Raw genomic sequence first — 15923 nt, forward strand, 5'->3', positions numbered from 1 at the left:
AGTGGGAAAACAACAAGCAGATTCATTCTGATGGATTAATGAATAAATTACTCAGAAATACTGGACAAATGCCAAAAGAGTACAGAGGAGGGGAAAGATAGCTGGGAACAAGAAAGGAGAGAAATTTGATTCTCCCTCTGTGCAGATCATGAATGGTTTGGTTGGTGCATTGGCTCCTGGCCACTGCTGGTTAAGCAGATCAGTACAAGTACTGATGGAGTAACTTTGTTGTCCTTTTCTGGAAACTTGCAGTGAGCCAGAGAAGACTGGCTAGGGAAACTTCCTTGAGAGGTAAAACTTGGATGGAATACGAGATGACAGTTGAAAGACTTTTTACCAAACTTAAGTTACTGATTAAAGAGTGACTAGTTAGTTGCCGGTGAGACATGGAGTTCGAATCAGAGCACATGAAGACAGCAGGAGCTGTGACTCAGTGCCTGAGACATAGCCTACAAGGGGCTAAAATTGTGCATTATCTTGGAAGGGCTGAGTTCTTCCTTTAGGATAGCAGTGTTTGTCCACAACAGGGTGTTGGAGAAGTCACCTCACTGTGTCTAGTGAATGTACAGGAAGCAGAGAGCTATGAAGACAGTGTGAGGTCATCCTGAAACCAGGCATAGCAACGCAGAAGGCTTTGAGGGGCTAGACGGTATTGAATTTGTTTCCTGGAAGCACTATTTGTTGCAGGAAAGCTGATAGTTTTCTTCTGCCAAGAGAGGAGGAATGGTGTGCTTACCAGTGACTGTTATGTTTGTGGGAGGGTTGCACCTACTTCAAGGATATGGGTTGATACACAAGTAGAGAGCTCCAAGACTACTACTTACTTCCAAGTAGGACAGATTCTTTTCTCTGTTGAAGATCTTTGTTTTCAACAGCAGAAACTTAAATCTTGTGCAGCTCAGCCACATCTAGAGCCCTCCACAATGTCCCCCCCTCAAAGCCACACCTCTACAGGAATTATCAAGTATGTAGGAGGAAGGTCATGAGGTGGTTTCTGCTTCAGATGCTGGCTTTTGACTTGGTGTATGTTACTCCTCAAATGGCAGTCATGGTAGCTGTGTTCCTCATGATTTCGGGCTGAAGCAGTGGCTTGCTTCTTGGGGTCAGGCAGCCAAGCTGCTGTTTCTCCCCCTTGCCTTTCTTAAAGCAGATACCTGGGCTTTCATTTCTTGCTCTGCCAGAGTTAAACTTTTGTCCCCTCCCCAAGGTGGATGGTGTCAGTGTGAAGTTGCAGGACTGTGTTTAATCCCCCTTACATCCAGACTGGACGTTTTCCCAAGAGTAAGAAAATGCTGCTTAAAGCAGCTTATAGGCTAGAGCAGAAAATGGCATCGAACCAGGGTTGCTTTTATCCTGGATGCTTCAGACAATTCTGCTGCTGTCTGGAGATGCTTTTCCTGCAGCAACTCAATGCAGGAAGCTTCCCAGCTCCGGCTGTAAGCACTTGCAAAGCAGGTACTTAAACATTAAGGCAACACTGTGACAGCAGCCGAGTTCCTATGCAGTGAGGTTTAAATACAACTCCTTTCCTACCTACCCAGAATAAGTGAACAACTGGAGCCTCTGACAAGTGACTGCTTTGTAAAACTCACTCTGCTTTATTAGAAAAGTTATGGTAGAAATGTAAAAAACTGAAGGTACTAAAAAAAAAATTAATCTATGTACAAGTTCTGCGGGACTGCAGAGCATCTCCCTCAGAGGCTGCTAGGGCTGAGCAAGCCCTGCAGCAGAGGTTTCCAAACTGTAAACAGGTTTTAGTGTTAGAGGACAGGGGGAGGTGTCTCCCACTTCCCAGTGTTTAAGCCGCTGAGGGTGCAGGAGGAAAGGCGTCCAGTCAGTGCTGTCTAGACTGGCAGCAACGTGGAGAACATAGGCTGGTGGTCCCACACCTTACATGCCTACTTCCCTTATGATGAAAAGTCACATCTGTTTCTTCCTCGGGCCTCTGAAATGTAACAGGTTTGTCGCCAGGCTGGCTTGAGGGACAGGAAGGCTCTTAAGCTCACGTCAGCAGTATCTGCTCCTCCCTGCCCTGTGCCATGGAAGCGCTGAGCCGATGTCTAGAGCGGGTTTTTCCTCACGTCTATGATTGCTGGGTGGTAAGGCACTGCGGTGGCGTTCAGGCTGGCTCTGCGCAGCTCCCGGCGGGGCTTGGAGGCAGGAGCGAGGCACCGTGGCGGATGCACCTCGTGGGACTGCCCCGCTCTCAGCACGTGCTCGGCATCCCTCTGCCGAAAGTCCCCGGGGCTGTCGTTGGGCAGAGAGGAACGTCTCCACGTCGATGGTAAAGGGGCGTGCACCAGGTCCCTGCTCTCATCCCTGACTCGATGGCTTTCTTCAGCGACCGCCGGAGGCACGGGCTGTTCCCCATGGCTGGATTCCTCGCAGGTCCCAAGCGCAGGGGGAGCTCTGTCTCCAGCTCCATGAATGCTTCTCTCCATCCCTGCTGGGAAAGATTGGGGGTACAGTGAGATGAGTACTGGGATCTCTACTCTTCTGGTCACAGACAATGCCTGTAGAGAGCTTGCTCAAAGCCAGCAACAACCTGCGCTGCTCCCGACTCTGCTCCAAGCTCTCGCTGACAGGGAAAGGACTTTAAACTCCCTTGCTTTTAACTCGGTAGGAACAGAAAAGCCCCAGCTTGGGTTTCCTCTCACCTTTGGTCTGTCCAGGATGGAGACTCATGTTACCCAGCCTCTGGTTCAGCTCCTGGTTTGCCCACATGTAACGGCTCAGCTCCTTTTCCAGCACCTGAATCCTTGCCTCATACTGCAGCTTGCTGCTAGCCAGCCCCTCATCCATGTGCTCTACAAGGGAAAACAAGGCTGTTTCAAGCTGCAAGCCCTGTGAAAAGCAAAAGTGGTGCCACTGCTGTCTGTGTGGGGAGCTGGGTGGTTACCATGGCTCTGCTGAAGCAGTAACTGCATGTTCTGCTCATGCTCCTTCTGCTGCAGGGTGAGCTGGCGGTCCATCTCCAGGCGCTGGCGTTCCACTGCTGCCTCCAGCCAGTACACCAGCTGCTGCTGCTCCTCCAGCTGCATCTCCAGCTCTGAGTAGGCAATGTGCTGCCTGTGCTGATCCTCTCGCAGCGTCACCACCTGGCCAGGGCCCAAGAGCAAGGAATGTCTCGGCTCCTTCAGAGCCTGGTAAGATTTCCTTCCCCACTGAGCCTGATCAAGTTAGTTTTTGGTACAGCGTACGAAGGTTAGTAGTTCTAGGATGTCACAGGTGCCTGACAGAGGGAACAGCAACATGTGGCTGAGCTGATGCAGCAGGGCCACTGTGGGGATCCATGCATCCTATGACTAGTTAAGTCTCTTTTGCAGGTGTTGGGACAGGTGGGGATCCATGTGGCTTTGTGGCCTGACTTTACAGGGCAAAAGCACAGTAGGAGGCAGGCAAAAAGCTTGAAACTAAGGAAAACAAGAGTTTGGTCAGATATTACAGCTCCCACCAGGACAGAGGGCAGTTGTCTCCCACCTTGTCAAAGTACTTGCAGAGCAGAGCTCGGGTCTCGGAGGAGGAGAGATAGCTGAGCTTGGCCATGAGGTTCATCTCACACTGGGACAGCAGGCTGGCTGAGGCCCGCAGGACTCGTTGCCTGCACGTGATGGACTCGTTCTTGTACTCGATAGCTGCATCCAGAGCCTCAATTGCCTCATCCAGCTGGAACAAGATCCTTTCCTCCTGCCAGAGAAGAGCTGCAGTTACTAGGGAGCAAAGGGTTTGCTCTGTCTCACCCTGCCTGGATCTCCCTTGTCACTTCAGTAGTGCTGGCAAGAAGCTGGGATATACACAGTTTAGGGATGTGGAGGAGCATTTGCTAAGGACCCCATGCTCAGGTCTTTACTTAAAATCATAGAATCATTTTGGCTGGAAAGGACCTTTCAGATCAAGCCCAACCATAAACCAAATGCTGCCAAGTCCATCACTAAACCATGTCCCTAAGCACCACATCTACATGTCTTTTAAACACCTCCAGGGACAGTGACTCCACTACTTCCCTGGCCAGCCTCTTCCAATGCTTGACAACTCTTTTGGGGAAGTTTTTCCTAATATCCAATCTAAACCCCCCCTGGTGCAACTTGAGGCTGTTTCCTCTTGTCCTGTCACTTGTTACTTGGGAGAAGAGACTGACACCCACCTCACTGCAACCTCCTTTCAGGTACTTCTCTCTTACTACCTCATGCTCCTGCAAGCAGAGCAGCCCAGCCCAAGACGTACCTCTGGGGACAGCAGAGTGCCCTGACGCAGCTTGTTGTCAAGCTCCAACCTCTGTTTGAGCAGCTGGTCCTTCTCCTGGCGCAGGCTGTTAATCTCTTGGCGGATCTTCTGCTGGTCGTGGGCACTGCCGTGACGCAGCTGCCCATTCTTCTCAGTCAACTCCTTCTCCAGGTGCTCCAGGCGGCTGGACACACGCACTATGTCATCTGTCAGGGCCTGCAGTAGAACATGCTCAAGGGGATCTGCTCTAAAGGCAAGTCAGATTCCCAGCTCCTTTCCACTCCCTCCACAAGCCAAATGACGCCCGACCCCACTAAGCCAAGGGCTATCAAACCACCTAGCTCAGAGGCACACCACAAGCAGGCTCTCCTGTGGAGGCAGATTTGCTACCTGCTTCCCAACACCACCTCATGCTGATGTGCAGCCCTGTGCCAGATGCAGGTCTTCCAGTCTCCCACCTCTGCTGGAAATCAAACAAGGGGTTGAGGACTTACACTCCTGTCCTACCTGGCTGGAACGCAGCCGTTTGCTCTCCAGGCCATTCTTCTCCTGCAGCAGGGCTTCCTTTTTGGCCACGATAGCTTCCCGCTTCCGCAGCTCATCTTCTAGTTCATCCAGGGCCCGGCGCTGCTCAAGAACTTTATCCATCTCCATGTCTAGCCACTTCTTCTGTTCCTCAATTTTCTAATGGAAGGAGAAGCAAAGGGCATGTGCATGCATGCAGAGAGCAGCAATGCTCAGGACTGCTAGACTAAGGAGCAACAGGGTCGAGATCAGAGTGAGAGTGTTGAGTCCATCTCTGCTAACCCCTGTGGCCCAGACTTCACTGCTTGTATCCTTCCAGCTCCTCCAAGAGGCACAGCTGAGCTAAATCCCCACCTGCCAAGGAATCCTTGGGAGCCGCATCTCCCACTACCCTTCTGCTGACAGAGAAGATTTCAGAGCTTCTCTACCAATGTTCAGATTTAGAAGAGATCCTGGTCCTGGGGGTAAGATGAGATCCAAGTCCTCTGCTACTAGATATAAGTGATACTATGGACTGTCCTCTTCAAAATCAGGATGGGTTATGTCCCATCTCAAGCTGAAGCCCCTGCTTCTAGGCCTCCCCCATCAACCAGCAGTCTGCCACAGCAGTCCCCTTGGAATAGGGAGGCAGCAGCAGATTCATTCTGCCTGTACCTGCTGCTGCTCCAGGCTGATCACGGAGCCATTGCTGCCGCTCCGCCGCTTCCTCTGGAAAGCTGCGATTTCCTCTGTTTTGATGCGCAGGATTTTCTGGTGCTGCTCATGCTTCAGCTCCAGTTCCTGTATGGGAAGGAGCAGCCACGAGAGGCTGGTTGCTGTTTGCCCTAGAGCCAGGGGCTCAGGGACAGGTTATGTTCTCTGCTGGCTCTTTGGACACTCTTAGAAAGCTCTCTCCATCCCCAGCCCTCCGAGACAATCACAGACCCCATCACAACTGCCTTTGTCTGCCAGCAGCTTGCAGAGCCCACCCACCGCTGTCCTCACAAATACTGCAGTAGCACAGCTGCTCCTGCCCATTCCTACCTTGACTCGGTGCTGCCGCTTATTCACCTCCGTCTCCAGCCGCCGCTTCTGCTCGCTCTCCTCCCGCAGCCGGCGCTGCAGCTGGCCCTGCTGCCGCCGCATCAGCTGAATGTTCCTCTCCAGCTCCTGCACTCGCTTCTCGCTCTGGGCCGAGAGTGACACCAGCCTCTCTGTCGCCTGCTTCTTCTTGCACAGAACCTGCCAGAGGGCAAGAGCTGCCCTTGGGCTCGGTGTCTCCCGCGTGCCCATTGCAGAGATGCCCCAACTCTGCCTCTGCCCACCTCCCTGGGCAGGTAGAGCCCTCCCTGCTCACCCGTGCCTTGCTCTGGGCGGCTGCCACACGCGTGCGGTACTCCTGCAGCTTGTGCTTCTCCCCGGGGTCCCATGGTTCTTTGCCCTCCAGCTCCTGGAGCTGCTTCTGGCTGTCGCTCAGCTCTGCCCGCACCTGCTCTGCCTCCTGCTCCAGCTCACCAATCTTCTGGCAGTACTGCTTGTTCAGAGCCTGGGCATCCTTGCCTGCAACACACCCCACTCCGCTGTGACCTCTGGGCCCCCTTCCCTTGCAGACAGGATCCTTCCAAGGGAAGACTCTTCCTCTCTCTCCTCACATATTTTGGGCTCCAGAGACTGAATGTTCCCTTGCCCTCAGCTACTCTGGGGAAGGGATTTGGGGAGAAACCACTGGGAAGGGTTTCAGTCAGCCAGAGAGATGGAGAAACAATGCTCTGCTGCCTACAGGGGAAGGGACTGGGCACAGGCAACACAGAAAGGGAAGGTGAAGATGGGAGCAGAGACCAAGCATCGCAACTAGGAGGAGATTTCATAGGGAATGGATGCACGTTCCCACCAGCAGCTCTGCACCTGTCTTAATGAGCTCCGTGATCAGCTCCTCCTTCATGCGGATGTTGATAGCCAGCTCTCGGATCTTCTGCTGTGCTTGCATCAGCCTCCACTCGGAGTCCTTCCCTGGCAGACGCTCCCAGGGACTAAGCAGTGGCTCCTGCCTCCTGCAGACCTCTGCAACACAGATTCCCAGGTAAGGAAGGTTCTGTCTTAGCAGACGGGTGACAGAAGGACAATCCAACCTCAGATCGGTAGCCAAGAACTGGCACAGCATCTCCCAGAGTCACCCACAGCTTCCACCAAAACACGCAGCTCCTGCCAGACACCAGCAGTTCAAATTTCTCCTTAACAAAAGCAGCTAGACTGTCATCTGCTCCGTTTTTGTCCTCTGGGCCCATCCAGGTGGGACAAGCTGTCTTCCTATCAATAGCACCCATGCAGACCACCAGCCCGAGGAAGACTGTCCAACAAGCTACAGTTGCCACTTGCCTTTTGACAGCTCGAGCTGTTCCTCCTGAATCGAAGGGGCATGGCCTCTGCTCGGCTCCTCGCTCAACTTGCAAATCTCTTTCTTGCTCCAGCTTTGGATCCCATTTCTAGAAGGAGCAGCAAATTAATTAGTTGGGTCTGGGCACTGCCAGAGCTGTTCCCAGTAAGGACTCTGATGATCCACAGGCTTCAGATGGAGGCCAAAACAGTAGCTGTGGTCAGGAAGGATGGTCATTGGCTCCCCAGTGAGAAGGCAGCTGTCTCAGCAGAACCAGTGACCCCAGAGGCAGCATTTGCTCCTACATGAGAGCTGAGATGCAGAGGTGGGACAGTCAGGTCATGCCACAGCCAGGGCACTGCACAGTGCTGGGACGGCCTCAACTCACCGGCGCTGCGACAGAGACCGTTTCTGTTCCCACTCCTCCTCCTCTCCTGAGGACAGCTCTGCCAGCTTCTCTGAGTCCTGGCTGAACTCCCTCCTCAGCACCGCATCTTTGATCTCTGGATTGCCGGTTGGGCGCTGTGTGTGGTTCAGGTGCCAGCCTGCTGGGTCCTCCTCCTGGAAGGAGGGGTTGCTGTTGAGCTGCTAGAGCAGAGAATCAGAAAGAGAGGAAACATGCTGTGTGAGAGCCGGTGTTAGAAAAAGCAGCTGGCTCTCAGCTGGGCGTCACAGCTAGACACAAAGAAAAGCCACAAAATGGAGCTGAGCGTGTTCTCAGCAGAACTGGTGTGTTGCTAAACCCATCTGCCAGCCCTCCTGCCTTCTGCTGCTCAGAAGCTGAGCAAATCTGGGACCTGCCCATAACATCGAAGCAAAAGCCTTAGTTTTGAAGCTGCACTGTTTTTTCCGGAGTTGTGAATCTTTGGATGCGTACACTGGACACAGTCTCTAGACTACACCCCTGACAAGGTTCATGTTCAATGGTGAGAAAAAAGCAGTTCCTATGGTGGATGGCACCCAAGTGAAAAGGCAACAGCTCCTTAACGGCACAGACTTGCACCCTCACCTTCCTGCAGAGGGCTCTTCCGCTCTGCTCCATGGGAAGGAGCCCCGAGGGAACCCCGCTGAGGCCATGGGATGGGGCAGCATCCAGTGGGGCCGTGTGAGGTCTCTGGCTGGCAGTCACCAGGTGAAGGTTTTCCAGCAGTCCTGGCACACACAAGTTTGGCATTGCCATCTCCAAGCGCACGTGCAGCTCTGAGATCTTATCCTGCTGCTCCTGCAGTTTGTCGCTCTAGGAAGCAGTGAGAAAAACGTGGTTATGTACACATGGATTCCAGACCTGCTGGAGAGGAACTTGGAAGCTGACCTGTGCTTTCCTGGGAAGGAAGCAGAGAAGCAGGGCAGGTCCCTACAAAGAGAGCAGAGCCCAGAAATACCTGCAGCTTATACTGCTCCATGGCATCCTCCAGGGCAGCCAGGAAATCACGGTTCTCCTCCTCCAGGCGCTCCACTTGCCTCTGCAGTTTGGCCACCTGCTCGTCTTTGATGGACTCACACCCCTTCTCGGTGTTCACCTGTCGCCCAAAATAAAAAAGAGGCAGCATCAGCATCCACCTTCCTCCTTCCCTTCCCATGCTGGACCCTGCAAGGGCACAGCAGCTCTGCAGACTCAGATTTTTTCCTGCTAAATACATCTCAGCCACAGCTGAATCCAGCCTCTCCCTGCCTGCTGGGAGGATGTCTTTCTGCCTCTCTATGGCCTCTTGGCCAGGTTGCTTCTCCTTCTCTCCCAACCCTTCCACCACGTCCTGCTGAGGCTGCTGCAATCAGTGGTCATCAGATGAACCCAAACTCAGAGCTGCAACACTCCAACCATTACCTGGGCTTTTGCCAGCTTTGAGCCTTGTGCCTCGGTGCTCTGGTCTTCCACGGAGGTGCTCTCGATGCCGCTATCCAGCCCGGCCGAGGACAGTTCACTCCTCTCGCTCTCCACCGTGCACAGCCACTCCTTCACCCGCAGGATCTGCTCCACCGTCAGGTTACTGTCCTCCTGCAGCTCCATGAGCAGCCGGTACGCGGCGTCGGTGCAGGTCCGGTAATGCGCGCACTCCGCCAGCAGCCGAGCCGTGGGGTCCGGCGCGCATCGTTTGGCGGCGGCCGAGCGGTTGATGATACGGGTCTCGGAGCGGTGCCGCTGCTCCAGCGCCTTCTGCAGGTTCTTTATCTGCAGGTGAAGCTCTTCAACGCGCTCCGTCTCCTTGTGGCAGTTCACCACGGCCCTGTTCTGGATGTTTTGAGCCCGGCTGGCGTAATTCAGCGTGTTGAGGCTCTCATCAAAGTCGGAGGAAGACGGGCTGACACAGGCTATCATCACAGTCTGGGCATTCCCCCCCAGAGAATCTTTCAGGATCCTAGGGAAGAGCACAGCGATTAAAATAGCTGAAATACAAAATAATGCAGGAACCAGAAAGTTTCCAACGCTTTTCAGAGGTTAAGCCTAAGGAAAATGATATTCTCTCTCTGCAGCTGACTCAGCACTAATAAAGTTTGCAGAATGATTAATAAGGAATAACAGTTTGGACTACGGCAAGTTTCGATCCAAATAAATCCTGAGGCTGGTTGCTCCCCAATGCTATGATCACTGCTAGGCATGTGCTGCACAGAAACCTGTTGGAGATTGCAAAGGCCACCTGCTCGAACTAAAAACTCACTGCAGACCAACAAACAAGCCTACTGAAAGCTCTTTTTATTTACTGCCAGGCAGGAAGGGGCAGGATAACCCACGCTGACACCCCATCTCTGCTTCAGCCAGCATGACTTACACAAGCCTCGTCTTCTGCAGTACTGTGATGAGCTAGTCTGTCATTTCTACCCTGGCCTCATTGCTCCTCAAGCTTCCCTACAAAAACCTGCATAGAGGGCAGACCTGTAAACTCCTGTGAGGTAGAGTGGGTCAACTGGCCCCGTACCATCGAGCAGTTGGTCAGAGTGCCCTGGTGCGAGAGCAGAAGGGACAACTGGCCCTGCACGATCCTCTCGGCTAGCCTGGGGACTCTGCCACCCAACCTGGCAGGCTGGACACAGGAAGGTAGGGAGAAGCATCACCTCCTTCCTGCTGGGCCAAGAGTCCGTAAGATGTGCAGAGCATGGGGTCCTTGTCCCAGCTGTACCTGGTGATTTTGGAGTCCCTGTAGGGGATGTGGCTGCTCTTCCTGCGAGGGTCTCCCAAGGCACTGATGACGTTGCCCAAGGCCAGGAGGCCGCTGTTGATTTGGATACTCTCCTTCAGCCTCTCCCCTGTGTTTCCTGTCTTCACAATTCGTTCCGAGCCTGCCAGGTCCACAAAGTGAAACTTGGAAACCAGGACCTGGCCTGAGGCGGGGACGGAGGGGGGCTGGTGGTGGAGGGGGAGGCGGCCGGCCCCACGCCGCTGTTCCATGGTCACCGTGAAGATGGTGTGCGAGCGGCTTGACTGCCTGTTGACATGGGTAGCTCCTGTGTGCTTGGCTGTGTTCCCCATCTCCAGCAGGCTCAGCACCTCGTCCAGCCCTTCCACTTCTGACTCCTTCACACCGCAGAGCACTGCAAAGGCAAAGGGAGCTGTGGCTGGGAGGGATGGGCTGCCTGAGGACACAGCTCCTCTGCACAGCCTGGTGCCATCGCCCTGCCTGTACCGTGCCATGCACAGACTGGCTTTCCACACTGATAACCCAACCCTGGCCTCGGGCATGGGGAGAAAAGGGAGCCTGTGCGCAGCCACACGTACCAATGTTCCCCTTGTCATCCTCACGGATCTGGATGTCTTTGCTGGCTGTATCCACCTGCAGCAAGTCCCGAAACTCCTCCTTGTACACCTCCAGGTAGGACACTCGGACCGTGTAGTCGATCAGGTCATTCTCATCAATGAGCCTGAAGGTTTCAGCCATGGCTCGCGGGATGATGCCCTGCTCATCTTCATTGATGGACGCTGGCAGAGAGATGCACATGGCGATGCACACGTCAGCTGGAAAGGAGCAGCCTCACAACCCTCCCGCAGCTCAACCCTCACAGCCCAAATTAAATATCCCTCTGAGTCTTTTTAAGCCACAAGACCTTGGGGCAAACCCTATCCCACTGCTGTGCTGCATTCCAGCAATGCTGCTTGTCTCCGGTCCCTCCTCAAGAGGAAAAGGCAGGTCAGCATTTCAGCAGGTAGCAAACACCACGCCTGCAGCTACAGCACACTGTCCTTGAAAGCCAGCACAACTCCACAACCTTTCCCAGCTCCGAGGAGAAGGTTTTTTTTGTATGCTTCTAGCCTGCTTGTATCTGGCCACAGCACTCCGCCATCTGAATTTTAAATGGTTTTGCTTTTGTGTGATTTGGGGCAATGGTAGCCTAAACTGGGAAACTGAAAATAGAAGTAGACTGAAAGTAGGGAATCAAGTTAGTGTTTACAAACTATGGAATTAAAGCTGATTGAAACATTTACTGTACATCCTCTGTAAGATATCATAATCCCATTAAACCAGCACTTCCACGAGGGAAAGGCTTCCTCTTTCCTCCACATAAACAAACTAACAGAATTACCCCCCCTAAGCCTCCCTCTCCTTAGGGCTTATTTCAGGACAAATTTGATAGATTCTGCGGTAGCGGTGCCCTAGGAAGATCACCACCACCTCCAGACCAGACATGGTCCTCTCACTTGTCCTGCAGTGACAGAAAAGAAAACCTATGCGCTGCCATCTCTGAGAAGGTGTTGTCCATGGCGGGTGGTTACAGCAGCAGAGGTGGTGGGGTTGGGCAGGGTCAAGAGGGAGGGCAGGGTGGAAGACTTGGCCAGGATGGTGATGTTGGAAGCGATGGAGGGCTGGCAGAGATGGTGATGGTGGTGGGTTTGGGCGGAGAGAGCCAAGCTGACCAGACGGGTGGGGATGATGATGCTGGGGGGCTGAAGGGGATGGCTGGGACGGTGGCGTCGGTGGCTTGGCTCGGGATGGAGGGAGGTGGCGATGTGGCACCGGCGGGGCCGGGGAGGGAGATGCCGGCGGGACGGAGGGCGGTGCCGGCGGGCGCGGTGCCGCGACTCACCGACGCTGGCCTCGCCGATGGTGTAGGTCTTGCCGGAGCCGGTCTGCCCGTAGGCGAAGACGGTGGCGTTGAAGCCGCGGAAGAAGGCCCGCAGCAGCGGCTGCACGCAGGCGCGGTACACGGCCGCCTGCCCCGCCGCCTCGGGCAGCACGGCGGCGAAGCGGAAGCGGCGGCGGCGGCCCAGCACCACCTCGCCGGTGGCGGCGTCGCCCCGCAGGCACGGCCGGTGCCCCCGCAGCGCCTCCCGGGGCAGCAGCGGCCGCACCCGCACCGCCACCCGCACCGCCGCCCCCTCCGCCGCCATGGCGGGGCCGCCCCGGGGAGCGCGACCGGCCCGGCCCGGCGCGGCGCGATGGCGTCAGGCGGCTCCGCCCGGCGCCGCGGAGCGGAGGGGGGGAGCGGCGGGCTCGGTCGCCCCGTCCTCGGCGGCCCTTGGGCGGAAAGGCCCGGGAGGGAGCGGGCGGTGGGGCTGCGGTGGGGTGGGGAGGTGGGCACGGGTGGGCTGCGGGGGCGGCGCGGCAGGTCGGGGGCAAGGGGTGGGATGCTCCCGAGGCGCTCCGTCACTCGTGAGATGCTCCATCGTTCACAAGACACTGCATCTCTCGTGAAGATGCTCTGCTGCTCGTGAGACTACATTTCATCACCCGTGACACACCGTCGCTTGTGAGATGCTCTAGCACTTGTGAAGCAACGCTCCACTCGTGAGGTGCTCCACCGTTCACAAGACACTGCATCTCTTGAGGTGCTCCAGCACTGGTGAGACGTTTTGTCACTCGTGACACTCCAGCACTCGTGAGACAGCACTCCATCGCTTGTGAGATGCTGCATTGCTCGTGAGACGCTCCACCACTCGTGAGACAACGTTTCATCACTTGTGACATGCTCCATCACTCATGAGACAACGCTGCATCACTTGTGAGACGCTGCATTGCTTGTGAAACACTCAACCACTTGTGAAGTGGTGCTCCATCACTCGTGAGATTCTCCACTGCTCCTCGCAGGCAGCTCCATGATCACCATGGGGAAGGGACAACAGGCTACGTGGCCCTGCCAAGGGGCAATGTGCTTGAGATGCAGGCATGGGCATCCTCCTGGAATGCAGTTTGCGGAGCAGCTGGTGCAGCCAGACGGTGCTTCCCTGCCTCGCTGGGAGATGGCAGGGCCAGCTTCGAGCACTGACGTACATTTGGGATGATCTGAGCAATAACCAAGTTTTTCATCTGGCTGCCTGCAGCTCCCGCTGCACCGCCCCTGCGGCTGTGGGGAGGGGTATGGCCTTCATGGGTCCCCTGGGTGCCGTGGGAAGTGCTGGCTCCTCGGCCACACAGAGACGAGTTGCAGTCACTGCTGGAAGCGCCGGTGAGGCACGGCCGTGCTCGGCATGGGGCTCCGGCTCCCGCTGCGCCGGAGTGCCAGCTTCACCCCCGACCACCCTGCCCTCATGGAGGTGCCCGGCCCCACCGCCCTGAAGATGGAAACAAATGTCCTTGTTATGGGAGCGGACAACGTGGGGAAATCAGGTGAGAACTGACTGTGAGCTGAGAGCAGGGGGTTCCCAGGCACAGACTTGTTTCTGTCCTGCAAAAAAGGCTGAAAACTGCAGCAGCATTTGGAGAACGAACTGCAGAGACCAATCTGTGGAGCAAGCTGGTGAGATGGGGCTGAGCTTTGAGGTGTGGTGGTGATTCGAGATGGGGAAGCTGAGCACAACCTTGCAGGCAGCAGGCGAGCGGTGGGGGAAGGTATTTTCTGCTGAGCTGTGGTTTGCTGATGCTCTGGTTCATGCTGTGCCTCCGCTCTGCTTGCAGACCCACCGAGGGCTGGGAAACTGGAGGTCGTTCTGGAGAGTGGGAGCTTACAGGGGGATGGTGCCTGTCTCTGCTCAGATTTAAAAGGGGAAATCCTTCAGGTTTAGGATTATTCTGATGATTCTCATTCTCCCCTCTGCAGCTCTGACTGTGCGTTTCCTCACCCGACGCTTTATCGGGGAGTACGGAGACATGGGTGAGTGCCAGGCCAGGGCTAGGCTGGTCCCATTAGGGGCTGGGCTCAGGAGGTGAGACTGCTTCTGCCCATGGGATTTCATTGCTTCCCATCCTCTCCTGCCTTTCTCCAGAGCTTTCACCTGCTTCTGGGGAGCTTGATGGTTGTATTTGCTTAGTGACCCATCTCTTCACTCCAGAACTGCTTCTCTGAGGTGCAAAAGGTTCTGGGTGGCAGCTGGTGGCACTGGTGTGCCTGGACTGTGCGCTGGGGTGGAGGTAGGCTGGGGTGGTGACAGCCCTGGAGACCACCATGGTCTGTGTGATTGTTGCTGTGTGGAAAGAGCCCTTGGGCCTTGCCTTGTAGAGCATGGTCTCCCAGGGTGGATGTGACAGGCTCGTCCCCAAGAGGAGAAGACCTGAGTTGAGGGAGCTATCTCTTGGGTCTGTTAAGATGACCGTTTTTGTTCTTGTTTTTGGGCAGAATTCATCTACAGCCACAGCCTGATTGTGGATGGTCGAGAGATTCTCTTCCACATCTGGGATGTCCCCAATTCCCAGGTGAGAGGGCTCCTCTCCTATCATCTCTTTTCACCCCAGGGAGAAAAAAACCCTCTACTAAAAGTTACACAGGGGGGAACCATAGGCATAGGCAAAACTCCTGTGTCGGATGGTTTGAGGGCAACTAAACTCTTCTTGCCTGCAGAGCACAGGGCAGCAGTGTTGCTGGCAGGGCAGCCATAGTCACCATAGCCCATGGTCCTGTGACTGAGGACGTTGGGGCTGAAGCACTAATGTTATCAGCCCAGGTCGAGCACAGGACCGTGCTGACAAAGTGGAAGTGCCGCTCTGAGGTCCCCACACTGTTACCACCTGCAGCACCGGCCAGCTGGGTGATGAGGTGATCAAATCGTGTCCCCCTGGTGAGGTCTGCCAGGTCCTGCTCTGCCTGCCTGGGTGCTGCTCTGTCTCTCTGTCCTTTGGCTGCTGCTTGCTAGCTGCTCCGGTCCCAACGGGCTCCGGATCGCCGTGCCCTGTCCTAGCAGGCAGTCGTGGAGGGAGGGAGCTGGGTAAAGAAACCTTCCTTGTCTCTTTCCCCAGGAGCAGGCAGAGGAGGGCTCCTCGGAGGAGAAGCGAATCCAGTGGGCAGACAGCTTTGTCCTGGTCTACAGCATCTGCGACCGTGCCAGCTTCAACATCCTGCCCCTCAAAATCCAATTCATCAAGGCAGCCAAGGAGGGGCAGAGCCAGGAGAAGGTGCCCATCGTCATTGTGGGCAACAAACGCGACCTGCACCACCAACGGGTGGTGTCCAGCGAGGAGGGCCGGCTCCTGGCCCTCTCTTTGGACTGTGGTTTCTACGAGGTCTCTGCAGCCGAGGCTTATCATGGAGCCCTCATGGTCTTCCATGGACTGGCCGAGCGCATCCCTGACACCAAACTGGCACTGAAAAAGGGTACAGGGATCCGTGGCATCGTCAAGACCGTGTCGGCTGTGTTTGCCCGTAAGCGAACGGACTCTCTCTGAGATACAGCCTGGGTGGTGCTTCTCTCTGCGCTGCCCAGCTGGACCGAGCCTCCTCCCTGGGTGCCTGTGGAGATGGTGTGTGCTTCCATAAGTATGGTGGGTTCCTTGCTGCCCTCCTAACCTCAGGGTCTGGGTCTCCTGCCATACCTGGCCAGTGCAGCTGAGGACCGTAGCAACTTCCTTTGCTCTTCCCTGTACAGCTCTTCACTCCATGGTGGCACAGGTGGTGGGGCAAAGTCTCTACTCTTTGCTGTACCAGATTTTTAGGTGCCTCGCACTTTCTCCTTCCATCCTCT

At 55.5% G+C, this 15923-nt stretch overlaps 2 protein-coding genes across 4 annotated transcripts; one reads left to right on the top strand and one right to left on the bottom strand.

The window, feature by feature from the left end:
* Positions 1-2060: 2060 nt before the first annotated feature.
* On the bottom strand, positions 2061-12422 carry KIF7 (kinesin family member 7). Of its 3 annotated transcripts, none has more exons than XM_086620269.1 (18): positions 12119-12422; positions 10815-11015; positions 10219-10630; positions 8928-9459; positions 8485-8622; positions 8112-8339; positions 7491-7687; positions 7105-7211; positions 6634-6789; positions 6086-6288; positions 5773-5970; positions 5404-5529; positions 4732-4908; positions 4225-4455; positions 3481-3687; positions 2900-3098; positions 2658-2807; positions 2061-2446 (listed from the first exon to the last, which is right to left on the bottom strand). In XM_086620269.1, exons 1-18 carry the CDS (start codon positions 12420-12422, stop codon positions 2061-2063), a joined length of 4152 nt encoding a protein of 1383 aa, XP_086476395.1. The 3 variants fall into 3 exon arrangements, with proteins under 3 accessions (XP_086476395.1, XP_086476396.1, XP_086476397.1); XM_086620270.1 differs by having other exon boundaries at positions 4225-4440; positions 7491-7690; XM_086620271.1 differs by having other exon boundaries at positions 4225-4440; positions 7491-7660; positions 8922-9459.
* Positions 12423-13499: 1077 nt separating this feature from the next.
* Positions 13500-15627, top strand: LOC104372186 (ras-related and estrogen-regulated growth inhibitor-like protein A). Its single transcript, XM_009977812.1, has 4 exons — positions 13500-13638; positions 14069-14122; positions 14585-14661; positions 15202-15627. The coding sequence occupies exons 1-4, from the start codon at positions 13500-13502 to the stop codon at positions 15625-15627; spliced, it is 696 nt and encodes a 231-aa protein (XP_009976114.1).
* The last annotated feature ends 296 nt before the right edge of the window (positions 15628-15923 follow it).

The sequence above is a fragment of the Tauraco erythrolophus genome, chromosome 14 (assembly GCF_009769465.1).
Source record: "Tauraco erythrolophus isolate bTauEry1 chromosome 14, bTauEry1.pri, whole genome shotgun sequence".
In the NCBI taxonomy this organism is placed as follows: Eukaryota; Metazoa; Chordata; class Aves; order Musophagiformes; family Musophagidae; genus Tauraco; species Tauraco erythrolophus.